At 47.6% G+C, this 13,047-nt stretch overlaps 1 protein-coding gene across 1 annotated transcript in view; it reads left to right on the top strand.

Annotated features, from left to right (window-relative positions):
* GAP43 (growth associated protein 43) overlaps positions 1-13,047 on the top strand; it is a 79,564-nt gene that overhangs the window by 32,449 nt on the left and 34,068 nt on the right. The window contains exon 2 of the mRNA XM_019548770.1: positions 11,621-12,245. Within this exon, the coding sequence (XP_019404315.1) occupies positions 11,621-12,245 (625 nt within the window). The remainder of the gene's footprint in view (positions 1-11,620; positions 12,246-13,047) is intronic.

The raw sequence follows: 13,047 nt of genomic DNA, 5'->3' as shown, positions 1-13,047 counted from the left end.
GGCTCCTACCCTGGGGGTCTTTAAGAGGAGACTGGATGAACATCTTGCTGGGGTTGTTTGACCCAAGTACTCTTGCCTGCCTTGATGATCTGCTCAAGTCCCTTCCGACCCTACCAACTATGAAACCATGAACGGTTGAGCTTGGAGGTGAACTGCTGCCCTTTTGTCCTGTACCCTCACAGCATTCCTTGCATCTAACCTTTTGGTCCTTAAAGCATTTTGGAATAAGAGGGAATAGACCAGGCTTTACAAAAGCCTTAAATTCCTCTTACTGCACAGCAAGCCACCTCCTTTTCCTCTTTTTTTCCACCTCTGTGAAGAGAGCCCCCAGGCTGGCTCTGACTGGCCAGATCCCAGGTGTATTGTCTGGGGTGGGGAAGGAAAGGGAAAAACTAAGTCCCATCCTGCCACACATTAACACATTAGTATCCCAGTCAATATCTTTCCTGACAAGGCTAAGTCCCCAGGGACACTTGTACATGTGACAAAAATTGGCCATTTTTGCAGTTTAATTGCATCACGCTGTACATGTGCGGGGTTTCTTTTTACAATTTAAATGAGATTGTTACGTTGCAAGCTAAACCACATGTGCATGTAGCTTAGTTTGCAATGTAGCTATTTGTAAGGTTGCAGACTTTGACAGCTCCCCCCTCCCTCCCATGAGAGAGGTAGGCTGCAAATGACCTGATCCTTTTTTTTTCATGGAGACTGCCTGCATCTCCCACGGCCAGGGACTGAGCTGCCAGCGGGCTGAGTGGCCCCTGGGCTGCAGTCCTTCCCTCCAGAGGCAGCCCGGGACTGCCTGGGTAGGCTGCTACTGAGCAGATGCTGCCTGGGGGATAGAGGGAAGGACTGGGGGCTCCCCACAGCTCAGGCCCACCAGCAGCTTGCCCCCTAGCCACAGGAGAGTGGGCAGGCTCCATGAGAAAAAAAAAAAGGATCAAGCCTCTCACTGCTTTTTTTTTTCTTTCGGTGGACTCTGCCTCTGTGAGCTGCCAGTGGGCCACTCAGCTCCTGAGCTGTGGGGGGCCCCCAGTCCTTCCCTCCATGGTGGTGGCTCCCCCTAGGGCCACCCAGGTAGGGTGCTAGCTGCGTGGGTGCTGCCCCAGCTCACAGACAACACCTGCTGGATCCCACTCTTCCCCAAGCCTGCACATGGGCTCTGGGAAGTGTTGGATCCAGCAGGAGCTGCCTGCTAGCTGGGGCAGCACCCGTGCAGCTAGCTCCCTGTCTGAGCAGCCCCAGGGGACACTGCTGCCACAGAGGGAAGGACTGGGGTCCCCACAGGTCAGGGGCCGCTTGGCCCACTGGCAGCTTGCTCCTAGCTGTTGGAGATATGGGCAGGCTCTGTGAAAAAAAAGGATCGGGCCTCTTGTCTTTACAGTGATGGAAGCCGCTAAATTGAAATAGCAGGTTTGCAATCACTGCAATTAAAAACCTACCATTTCAGTTTAGGGGACTAAAACTCCTGTCACTTGTACAAGTAGTGCTGGGGTCCAGTGCTGCTGGCTGTATGCGCTGGGAAGGCCCCACCAGTCCCAAGGAAAGGCTGACATGGAGAGTCCCTGCAACCCTTGGGCTTCCAGCATCTAGGCAAATGGTGTTCCTGTCTCCTTGCAGCAAGGCTGGGTGTGCCAGGGAAAGTGTAACTGGCATCTCCTTGGTTGCAGCAGCTGTAGTCTGTTTGCACACAGGTCTGCTCCTGCCAGCCCCCTCTGGGTGTTTGCTCCTTATCTTGTCATCTCTTTCACAAGGGTGTCAATCAGCCTGTCTTCTGTCTGTCTCCCTGCGTCTCTCCCTTTGCCTTTCCTAACCTGGCTCTTTCCGTTCCTTTCCTTTGTCTTTTTCCCATCCTGTCTTTTGCTTTGACCACTTTCTTTAAATTCCTGACCTTCCTTCTCTCCTTTCCTTTTCGTCTCTCCTTCCTTTGTTCTTCCCTGTTGCTCTTTCATTCCCTCTCCTCTTGCTTCTTGTTTCCCCTTCTTCCCCCCCACCCCTCTCTCCGCTTTCCTTTCTCTCCCCTTCCCAGCTGCCCCTGGCTCACATTCTGCCCCTTGCTGTTTTCAGCATTGGCGACACTAATCCCCTTTTGGTCCCAGCTTTGCTTCTGGCAGCTTCTCCAGACAGTGGGAAGAAAGGGTGTAGCACCTGTCTGCTCTGTGCTGGGAGGGGAGCTTTCTCTCAGGCAGCAGGGGCTGCGGCTGCAGCAGGAGTGAAGAACCAGCTCATTGGTAGAGCCCTTCTCTTCACTGTTTCCCAAGCCACTGGGAATTAATCCGCTCCACACATTCCCTAATTGCTGGGGATGTTTGTTTGGTTTTAACGAACCTGTAAATGCCATCTCCAAAGATAATTGCCCCTATTTCCAGCGACAGGAATTAAAATAATAATAACGATGATAAAACAAATGCAGCCCCTGTGCTCACAGGCAGGCAGGAAGGAGGCTGCAAGATTGTTGCCTCTTGTTAAGCTGAATGATTTCACTGCAGTGGCAGCTCATTGCCTAAAGGAGGCATTCAAGGAAGTTCAAGGTTAACAGGAGGGTTCAAATGTGGGGTGGGGAGCCAAACGGCTTCGGGGCTTGAGCTATTCTTGGCTACTCTTTGGAGTCAAAAATCTTGGGCCAGACAGTAGTCAACAAAATCTGTTACCACTGTCCTGGCTTACTCCGTGGAATGAGTTTGTTGGTTCTCAGGCTAGTTCCCCATTGAGAGGCTGTGCTAGCACAACATCATCCACTGTAGTCGGCCTGGGCAGTATCAACAGAGAAGCTGTGGATGGGATGGGTCTTTGAAACAGATTTCCTCTCTCATCTTATATATGATCCTTCCAGAGCAGTACTGGGAGAGCCTATATCATAACTCCTTATGTCTTATTATGGACTGTGGATTGAGAGAGACCTTCTGGGTCCTGAGCTGTAAAAGCAGTTCTGTGTTCACAGGGAGCAGAATGGGTGAGAGCAGCTGGGGAATGAGGATTTTTCCTCTGCTGAAAAGACTTCTGAGGATGTTGTGACACCCTGGCCTCTGTACCAGCTCAAAGAATAACTGTACTGGAAGCATGACAGTCGTAGGTTAGTACCTGTCCTTCCTCCCAGTCTCTGGCCTTGGCTAGAACTGGAAGCAAGAGCACCTAGTTCTCAGGGGAACCATAGTTCGGACTGGTTGGAGATGAGACACAACTGATCACAATTTCATGAGACACCAAACTAGGAAGAATCACCTCATCTCAGGTTTCATTACCAAAACAAAGCAGAGGCTAGAATCAGCACCATGTGCAGAGATGCAGGGCTTTAAGGCTGTTGCTGCTGTTACTACTGTTATAAAATATCATTGATACAGTATCAGCAACAAAGTAGCCCAACACATTGAGCACTGTACAAATATAGCTGTCCTTTCCATCAGTGGCACTATATAGGGTCTGGATGCAAATTTCTTCAGAGGCAAATTCCATGTCCAGTTTCAGGGTTTGGTCTGAGCCTATTTTCTGTTGAAATCTTATGAAATTCTGTGCAGTGCCCATCGAGCAAGCAACATGTGTTTGAAAGGTAAAGGTGCCCTATTTACAGGCCGTTGAGGCAGGGATCCACTGTTTCTTTAACTTCGGCATGAGAAGGATGCAACCTGGTCAGCACCACACTGGCTACTGTTACCCCATGTATCCACTGAAAAGGAAGCTGGGTAGGCTTGGGGTCACGTTGGAAGGGGAAAAGATGAGTGCCCTACACTTGGATGTGACCCCAGGTCTATGCTGCTCTGTAGTTAGCTACCCTACCAACTGAGCTACATGGTTCCCCACTGCATGTTTAGGATATCCTATTTTCTGATGAAAAAATGTTTCAGAGGACAATGCTCACTTAGCCCTGAGATCAGTTCAGCTTAGTGCATTTCCCTACTTATCCAACAGCACTCTGGGGAGGATGTACTACTCTTTAGCACCATATTAGGAGAAACACTGACAAACAGAAGGAAGTTGAGAGCAGCAAAATGGATGAGTAGGAAGTAGGGATTACTTAACAGGAGTGATTCACACAGATAACTTTGTGAAGTTTTGCAAAATAATTGATTGAAGAGGGGGCTTCCTTCCTTCCACCTATGGAAGAGTCTCCTAGGAGAAAGGATGCAAGTACCATTGCTTGGAACATTTGAAACTTGACAGGACAGTAACCATTTACAGGTAAAACAAGGAACAATGCTGCCTTGGGCTGGGGAGGAGGTAAATCTGATGTGCTAATAGGGCTTTCCCCCCTCTTTAGATTCTGCTTACCCACAGAAACACTTACTACTCTAGGAAAAAGGAAATGTTCTTGTTTCCCCACATGGCAGACAGGTTGAGCTGGGAGGTGCTCTCCTCTATCTGGGTGTCTTCGCACCATTTAACTGGGTTAAGCAAAGCTGTTCTTGGTGCTAAATTGCTTCCTCACTTCTGAAGGTGTGAAAGTCTTTTCTATCTCTCATCTGTCCACGCTTCACTCCTCTTGAAGAGGCAGCTGGAAGTGTCTTTTTGAATACATTTCTCTCCTTAGTGGCTAGATCTCAGGTACTCTGCTACTTTTTTCCACTGCAGTTTCTTCCTTTCTTCCTTCACATACAGGTACCCAGCGGTTGCCCATACATATCAATTGGGGGCTCCTGACTTTTTCTATTGGCCTGTGGATGATTGGTCACATTGTTTTCCAGATCAAAGGTCAGGAGACATATGTTTGGCTTCCAAAATGAAAGGAAGATGGAGAGATGAGAAAGAAAGGAGAGTGAGTAGGAATGAGAAGGATCAGCCTGTATCCTGGAAGTAGGCTTATCCATTGGCTAAACAAGGATGAGGATAATACAATGCAGACATAAGTGAATCATGCCAAGGGCTGCACGGTCTACACTGTGTTGGTTGTCTCAGTGTCTGCCTTACCCTGTGCCATAGTCAGAATTGAGAACATGGAAAGCACCTGGGGAGCTCCTCCCAAGGTTCCTCCAAATACCAGAGGCGAATAGCTGATCTGGTCTAGCTACTTCCCTGTGGCATCTCCCAGATATATTTCAAAGCTAGTGGATAACTGTGATTCCTTCTTCACGTGAGGTCTCTGTGTCTCTGCAAAAGGAAGGAGGGCAAGGAGAACGGGAGCTCAAAGAATGGTAGAATTTCCCACCTTGCAAAATGATTCTGTCAACATTTGTGGCCTCTTCTAGAGGTTCACATGTTTACTGCAGACCTTGGCCCATGTTTTATATCTTGGTTGTTGTACTTCAAAGTGTTTAGATACAACAGATGGATTCCCCAGGTCTAGTGTTCAGAGCCTCAGAACCTGAAAGATAAGAACCCTAGTTTAAATGAAGGTAATCCAAGAAAAATAGGATCAGAAACCATGTATAATATCACTGGTATATGAAAGCATAGTTGGGGGCGGGGCAGAATAAAAGGTAGGGAGGTACCCACCTGCCAGCAATTGTGTGGAAGAGGGGCCACTTGAAGGAGAGGAACAGAGATAACTTGTGTGAGCCAGCGGGCCCTCTGGAAGATTGCAAATGATGACTTTTGTCCTAGCAGGAGCAGTAGAAACATTCAAAACCTCTCCATCCTAGCATCCGACTCAATGAACACTCCTGGCAAAACTTTTGTCTTTCTTCACATCTGGTTCTGGGTCTCTACTTTCTCAGGGCTGAGTCAGTTTACAAATAGCTAATGGGGCTTAGCTCCCCACCAAACTGATTTCATGGTGGCTGGTGACAGCTGGAGCACCACAGTACCACCATCCAGCAGCACCCAGCACTGTTCAGCATGCAGCCAGACCAACACCCCACACGCTCAGCTCTGTGTGGCTCCAACATGTGCTGGCCCCGCAATGCCCCTGCAGGAGGGAGAGGTGGGGGTTAGCCCCCCAGTAATATTTTCTCCTGCTGCCTATTGAGTCAGTCCCACTGGAATCAACCTCAGGGGAGATGCTAAGTCCAGACATGCTGACTCAGCATTGCAAGGGACACTTGGACAGCTAAGATGCAAGGAGAGAGGCATTCCTCCTCTCTCTCTCTCTCTCTCTCTCTCTCTCTCTCTCATTCTTCACAGCCCTGTTATCACATACAGTGTTCCTGAAATACAGAGGAGGCATTTTTGTCACCTCCCCCATGACTCTTCCAGTCTTACAGGATATGTGATGAGGCTGTAGGGTGTAAGGGCACCTTGTGGATTCCTAGCAAAAATTCACTCCTTGGGAGATGGAAGGGACAAGAGACAACTCTGTAAAGCAAAGGAAAGTGAGATTTCTCCAGCTGATGCTATCATAGTACAAATAATAAATAATGGTAAATTATTATTAATAGTGAAGAGGTCAGGAAGCTAGTACTCGTATATCATGAATAGTGGAGCAAAGGATGGATACGGTGTCCCATAACATTCTCATTAACAAGGGAAGGAAGTACAGACTAGATGAAAGTACCATAATGTGGATACATAACTGGTTGGATCATTATGCTCAATGTCTAGACATCAATGAGTAATTATTAATGGCTCAATGTCTAACTGGGAGGAGGTATAAAGTGAAGTTTGCTAGGTGTCTGTCCTGGGTCTGGTATTGTTTAATATCTTCATTAATGATTTAGATGATGGATTCAAGTGCTTCTGTAGCACACTTCCAGCCCTGCTTTCCTATAATAAATCTGCAGATGGATTAATGTACAGATGGATTCATAGATAGCTAGATTATAGAAACTACCAGATCCTGCCATGGCAAGACGAACACAACTGGTCATCTTTCCTTGGCAGATAAGCTGCTTTCCAGGTAGTTCACTATGCATAAATTATTTCTGCCTTCACTTTCATAATTATGGGCTTGTCTGCTTTGTGTGTAACCTGACGATAAGGATTCTGTGTGTCCTTTATGAGAACAGAGGTTTTCTTGGCCAAAATTCCTTCCAAACCTACTCATAGTTATGCAGCATACTATCGCTGGCTGCTCACCCTAGAAGTAGATGCACGTCTAAGGTGCTGTACATGTTTACTTTATGAAATGCTTTTGGATGCTGTAGCAGTTTAACAGATTATTATTCTGGACTGCCTTCAGCAGAGTTACAGAATTTACAGCCCCAAACCCTTCACACCTGTGAGTGAATCAAGCCAGATGAGATCATCACAGCAAGGACAGGAGTACAATGATGTCATCATGGTCAGGTTGAGAGAGCATTTTAACACGATGCCAAGAGTGAATGCCAGCAAGTGGTGTTTGGCTCAGTCTGGGAGATCAGGTTTCTCTTTATCCATTAACCTAGACAGCAAGAAGGTAAGTCCTCCCCAGTGTAGTTCAATCACAGATTTGGAGGGGTGCTCCTGTAGGATTGAAAGGGGAGTTGTCTCGATAGCTCATTCAGCTAATGGCTTCTGGTAGGCCAGTGGAAGACCATGTATTTGGCAGGTGCACCAAAAATTAGCTTTACACTAGGGTGTGGGATGCAGGCGTACAGCACTGGGAGCAGGGCTATGCCCTGCTGCTGCTTGCCCAGCTGGGGCAGTGGCAGGGCATGGGATGTGGGCAAGTGGCGACAGCATCTGCATTCTGCTTCTTCCTCCCCGCCCTGGCTGGGCAAGTGGCAGCAGTGCCTGCATCCCGTCACCCCCTGTCCCAGCTGGGCAAGCAGCAGCAGCACCCACATCCCACACCCCCCTCCCATCTTGCCTGGGCAAGCGACGGGCTATGCCATGCTGCAGCTTGCCCAGCCAGGGCAGGGGGGTGCAGGTTGCCGGTGCAGCAGCTCTAGGAGTGGTGCGTATGCCATGCTGCTGTTTGCCCCCTTCTGCCTGGAGTGAGCCATGCCTGCATCGCATTCCCCCCCACTTTTCCCTCCCCCCTCTGCCCACCACCACAGACTTACCAGCTGGAGGCAGCTGTATCCAGTGTGGTAAGGACTGCTTCCTGTTTAGTCTATGGCTGAATATCCAAAGTGGCACTGAATCTTTGGATTTGATTCAGCTGAATCGAATCGGGACAGTGATTCAAATCTCCAAATCAAATCACTGTCCCTCCGGATAGGCTGAATCTGAATCCGAAGCAAATACTTGCCACTCCGCACAGGCTTACCTTACACCATCTCTAAGTGGTACTCCAATCACCTTCCTCTTCCCAATCTGCTATTCTGCTTTCTTCTCCATGCCTGACCTGCTGCTCTGTTTTCTGATTCCTGGCCTATCTGCTGCTTTTCTGGCTGTTCCCCACTCTGCCATCTGCCACTTGCCAAACTAGGAACAGGAATTACACATAAACCTGTTTAAGTGATCAGAAACTGTTTTAAACCTGTAACAGAACAGACGTTCAGTGCATATAAACCAGTTTGAAAATGGCTGAAACAGGTTTGAGATTAACCTGGTTTAATGTAGCATCAGAACTGACTTATTTGAGTGGGAGCTGGGGGGGGGCTCCCTGTCACAGCATCCTGTGGGTCCTGGCCTGCCCTCAGCTCCCTGCAAAAGGGAAGGCAGAGTTGCTGTAGCACCCCCCTCCTTCTAGCCTGAGCCACTGCAGGCATGTGCCTAGATTTCTGGGCTGTCTGAACGCTTACAAACTGATTCAACCTAGCCAGGTTAAGCTAACCTGCAAAGATTGAATGAATTCAGGCTCAGGCTTTTTGAATATCTATCCCTATCTATAGAGGCTTCCCTTGCATGCCACAGGTTAGCCTCCCCCGTGCTTAGGCCACAGAAGGCAGTTAGGATTAGAGGGCTGGCACAATTTATATGACTGGGTAACTAGGCACATGTTGAAGGACCATCTGGTTAGGATGCTTTACCTAGGCACAATGAGTATTTTTATTTGAAAGTGTACAGGACATTTCTGTACAACACTTAGGGCAGGTGGAAAGAAAACACACAGGAGATGACCACACAGTTAATCGTTTCCCTTACCCAAGGAGTAACCATACTGTTGCTGTCCCCAGTGTACTTGGGAACGCTGGACACTGGGAGCTGTACCTTGGTTATACTCAGTGCGACCGGCATAAACCACCTTTCCATTCCTCTGCCCTGTGGCCACCAGAGCTAAAACTGATTTCTAGCCCTGACACACTCTGTTACAGATACACTGCCCTAACGCTCACTCTTGCACTTTGTTGCACTCTGATGTCATCCTGATGCCAATTTTCACAGGTTAACATGGGTGTGGTCATACCCTGCTTGTTTCTGCATGTCAATGCAGGCTTTGTCCTTCACCAGGCTCATGCTTATTTGTAGATGGCAGCATGTAGGCTCATTCCTATAGATTGCTGCACACTGAGTACTCTCAGACTTACCCTCACACACTGGTATGCACGTGGTCACCTCCATGCTCTTTCACATATCGATGCAGGTGAGATCATGGCTGTACTCACTCTCAAATGCTCTTTTGAGCAGGGTCAATCACTTGGCTCACTCTCCTGCACTGCTGTGAGTGTGGCCACTCTGCTGCTTATTCCCAAATTTTCATGTGAGCATGGTCATTTCCACATTCATTCTTACATAGTGCTTTCCTAGTTCTCATTGAGCCCTATGCCATATTTAAATAAAAGCTGGATAAAAAACAGCTATAAAGTTGTTACACATTTTTCAAGCACTAACTTTATAGCTGGTTGGCTATTTTTATAGCTGGATAGCCATTTTTATCATGTGATAATTACTTTGTATGTGTGGCTGGTCTAAATTTATTCGGCAATTAACCAGTTAAAAGCGTAATACATGTAAGGTGTATCGGGGACTTCTGGCACATGCTACTGCAGGCCTGGTCCATTCTTGTTCTCTCTTGCATACTGATAATTCCTCAGCTCTATTCCACCTTTTCCCCCTTGCACAGTGAGTCAATTCCATTTAACCCTATGGCTTCTGCATCATCCTCCGCTTGCTCTTTCAGCTCTGGCATTTCTCAGGAGTGCTGGTCTGTGGGGTCATTATGTTAATATGGACAAATGCACCCTTGTCTCCCTGAACCAGCATCAGAAGACAAGTGCAGACCCTGAAGAGGCCTGTGCATTAAAGCTTTCCCTCTGCTTTTGAATACCCTTTTGAAAACCACTGCATGGGAAAATGAATAGGAAAGCAACCCTTTATCAATATGCAATCAACCTGTTACTCGAGTGCTGGTACATTATCAGTGGAAGTAGAGTGTGTACTACAGAGTCAATCTGGGCTTTACGGTGTGAAATCCACTTCTCTTACAGCCAGTGTTAACTAGCAGGTTTTGCACTGCACAACCTTGTGTGTAGGCAAGACGCTGCTGGGTGTGCCAAGTGTCAGAGAGAAGGAGATGGTCAGCTCTACCTGCCCAGGGAACTCAAGGTCCCCAGTTACTGTGGGGGTGGAGTGGTCTACCCAGCTCCAGTGGTTGCTATAGCAGTGTGGAGTCTCATCACCTGGCTGCTGCTGCTATAGCCACATTGTGGGGCAGTTGTAGCACCATGGATTCCCAGGGAGCTGCCATTTTGGCTTTCCCTCTAAGTAGGCACCCAGAGCTGGTGCCCTTCTTGCCCACCCCAAGGTCTGCTACTGTCTGTGGCAGACAAGGCTGGTGTGCCTGGCAAGTTGATGAAATGTACCATAAATGATGCACAGACCTCTTGGTGGCCTTCTGCAAGGCGGTGAAAAATCTACCTGTAATTCTCTCAATGGAGGCATAAGCAAATGAGTCAGGGAAAAAGCAAGTTGGGATAATTATAAGTTTGAATACTGTTTGAATGTGTGTGGAAGAGAGTGTGTGTGTCTGACTGTAACAGTGTGCATCTGCAGTGGAACAGCTGATGGTATCACCCTTCAATTGGGTTCCCCAAGCCAAAAGATGCCAGTGGCGTGAGACACAATGTTGCTAATGCCAGGGACCGGTACAGACATATCCTGGAACTGGGTGTCTTTTTTTTGAGATCAGTAGGAGGGTAAATTGGAAAAGTCAGTGGAACTAAATTGAGAATGAAAATAAATTAATGGGGGGGAGTGTATATCAAAATCCTTTGAAAAAAAAATCACATGAAAATAAAGGCAAGCCTGCCAGTTTATTCTAAAGCCAAAGAGTGATTAGGCATAACTAAGAGGGATACAACAGCATATTTAAGTTGCAACCCTTCCAGGCTTGTGACTATGCCAGGATAGTTTCAGCAGAAATTAGGGGAGTTTGAGGAGTGTGTTAATCAAGTACCATGTGCCAGTAGCCCCAGGGAGGTCCTTGTGGTAGCTGGGTATTTCCAGCATGTTGGAGCGCTGCTACACTCCTTTTTCCAAGGCTGTGCTCTCACATTGAAGTCTGGGGATGGGGCTGGAGCCACTATAGGTGTTCTATATAGACCGTTGCTAAATTTTTTGATCAACATTTTTTTCTTCAACTAAAAAAAAAAAGAGGTGAGAGAGAGACAGAGCGAGCGAGCAACTTTAAAACACATCTTTAAAAAAAATCACCTTCTGATTTTTTTTTAAATGAAAGGATTGAAAATGAAAAGAAAATCAATTCAAATAGAAGCTGAATAAAAAATTTAGGCTTTGGGTGAATGAAAGCTTGTTGCCTTTCACATCTTTCCATCAAAAACTGCAGAAGGCAGAGATGTGCCACTGGTGCAACGAGTTGTTCTAACCTCATGTGGAAAATATTTTATTGTCCTCTTTTCTTTCCTCTCCTCCTTTCTTCTTCAAGGTTGAAAAAAATGAGGACGCGGACCAAAAGGTTGAGCAAGATGGCATCAAACCAGAAGATAAAGCTCATAAGGCAGCCACTAAAATCCAGGCCAGCTTCCGCGGACACATAACAAGGAAAAAGCTCAAGGGAGAGAAGAAGGGAGATGCCCAGGCTGCTGATGCTGAGACTGCCGACAAGAAGGATGATGCTCCCACTGATGGTGTGGCAGAGAACAAAGAGAGTGACGCCCCCTCTGCCACAGAAGCTGCTCCCTCTGACAGTGCCCAGCCTGAGGAGGGCAGCAAAGATGGCAGTGCCCCTGTAGAGGAGAAGAAAGGGGAGGGAGCTACGGATGCCAGCTCAGAGCAGCCAGCCCCAAAGGCCACCACTCCTGCTGCTTCCTCAGAGGAGAAGCCCACTCCTGCTGCCACTGAAACGGAAAGTGCCACTAAAGCTTCCACTGATAACTCGCCGTCCTTGAAGGCTGATGAAGCCCAAGACAAAGAGGAGCCTAAACAAGCCGATGTGCCTGCTGCTGTCACCACTGCTGTCACCCCCACTGCTGCAGAGGATGCTACTGCCAAGGCAACAGCGGATCCCCCAACGGAGACGGTGGAGAGCAGCCAAACCGAAGAGAAGACAGGTGAGTGAACGTGAGGGGGAAGGTGCTTCTCGCCACATGGAACCTGAAATGTCCTGTCCCCCTTTGCCCACCTGGGCCTCTCTGACTCTCTGTGTTTTCCAAGAATGAATGATAAAAGAAATGGGGAAGAAATTGGTGAGTTGCGGAGATGACCCATCTAGCCATCTCCTTGTGTTTCAGGGGAAAATGAGAGAGATTTGCATGTTTATGCCCCCAAGGGACTTTTCTAAGCTGCCAGAAATGTCACTTACATCCTTCACACCATGAATGGCTTGTTTCTCTGAGTGAAGAGACTGTCCATTTGGAGCAGTGATGGGTGAACATCAAAAAGTTTGGAAGGGTAAATCTAAAAGAGCTCTCATCATTTTGTTTCTGTTCTAGACATATATCTGAAACTGTTTGAAACATGCTTGTAACTCAAATGTTTTTGATGGTTGTGCAGCAAACGTGGTGGTGGATCATGGAATCTGCAAGTAGGGCTGGAAATCTCATGAGAGAGAGTTTTCTTACATACTTTGGGAGACAATCTAGCATTTCCAATAAGCAGAACTAGGGGAAGCCTAGTTTCTTTCTCTCTCATCTATTCATTCATAACATTTCTGGTACAGCTTGCATCTAGGCTGGGATGGAAACACCAAGGCATCAGTCAGCCTTCCCATTTTATACAAAATGGCTCTCCCAGCTCTCTTTTCAAACTGTTCTGCATCATCCCCTCGTCCCATTATTCTGTGACAACAATATCCAGAACTGTCAGCTGCCATTATACGTATATCACTGGGGTCTTATCTGTGCAGTAAAAAGA

The sequence above is a fragment of the Crocodylus porosus genome, unplaced genomic scaffold (assembly GCF_001723895.1).
Source record: "Crocodylus porosus isolate Cpor-Errol unplaced genomic scaffold, CroPor_comp1, whole genome shotgun sequence".
NCBI classification, from domain to species: Eukaryota; Metazoa; Chordata; order Crocodylia; family Crocodylidae; genus Crocodylus; species Crocodylus porosus.
The sequence above is the reverse complement of the archived record's forward strand: the minus strand, read 5'-3'. Positions and strand labels throughout refer to the sequence as shown.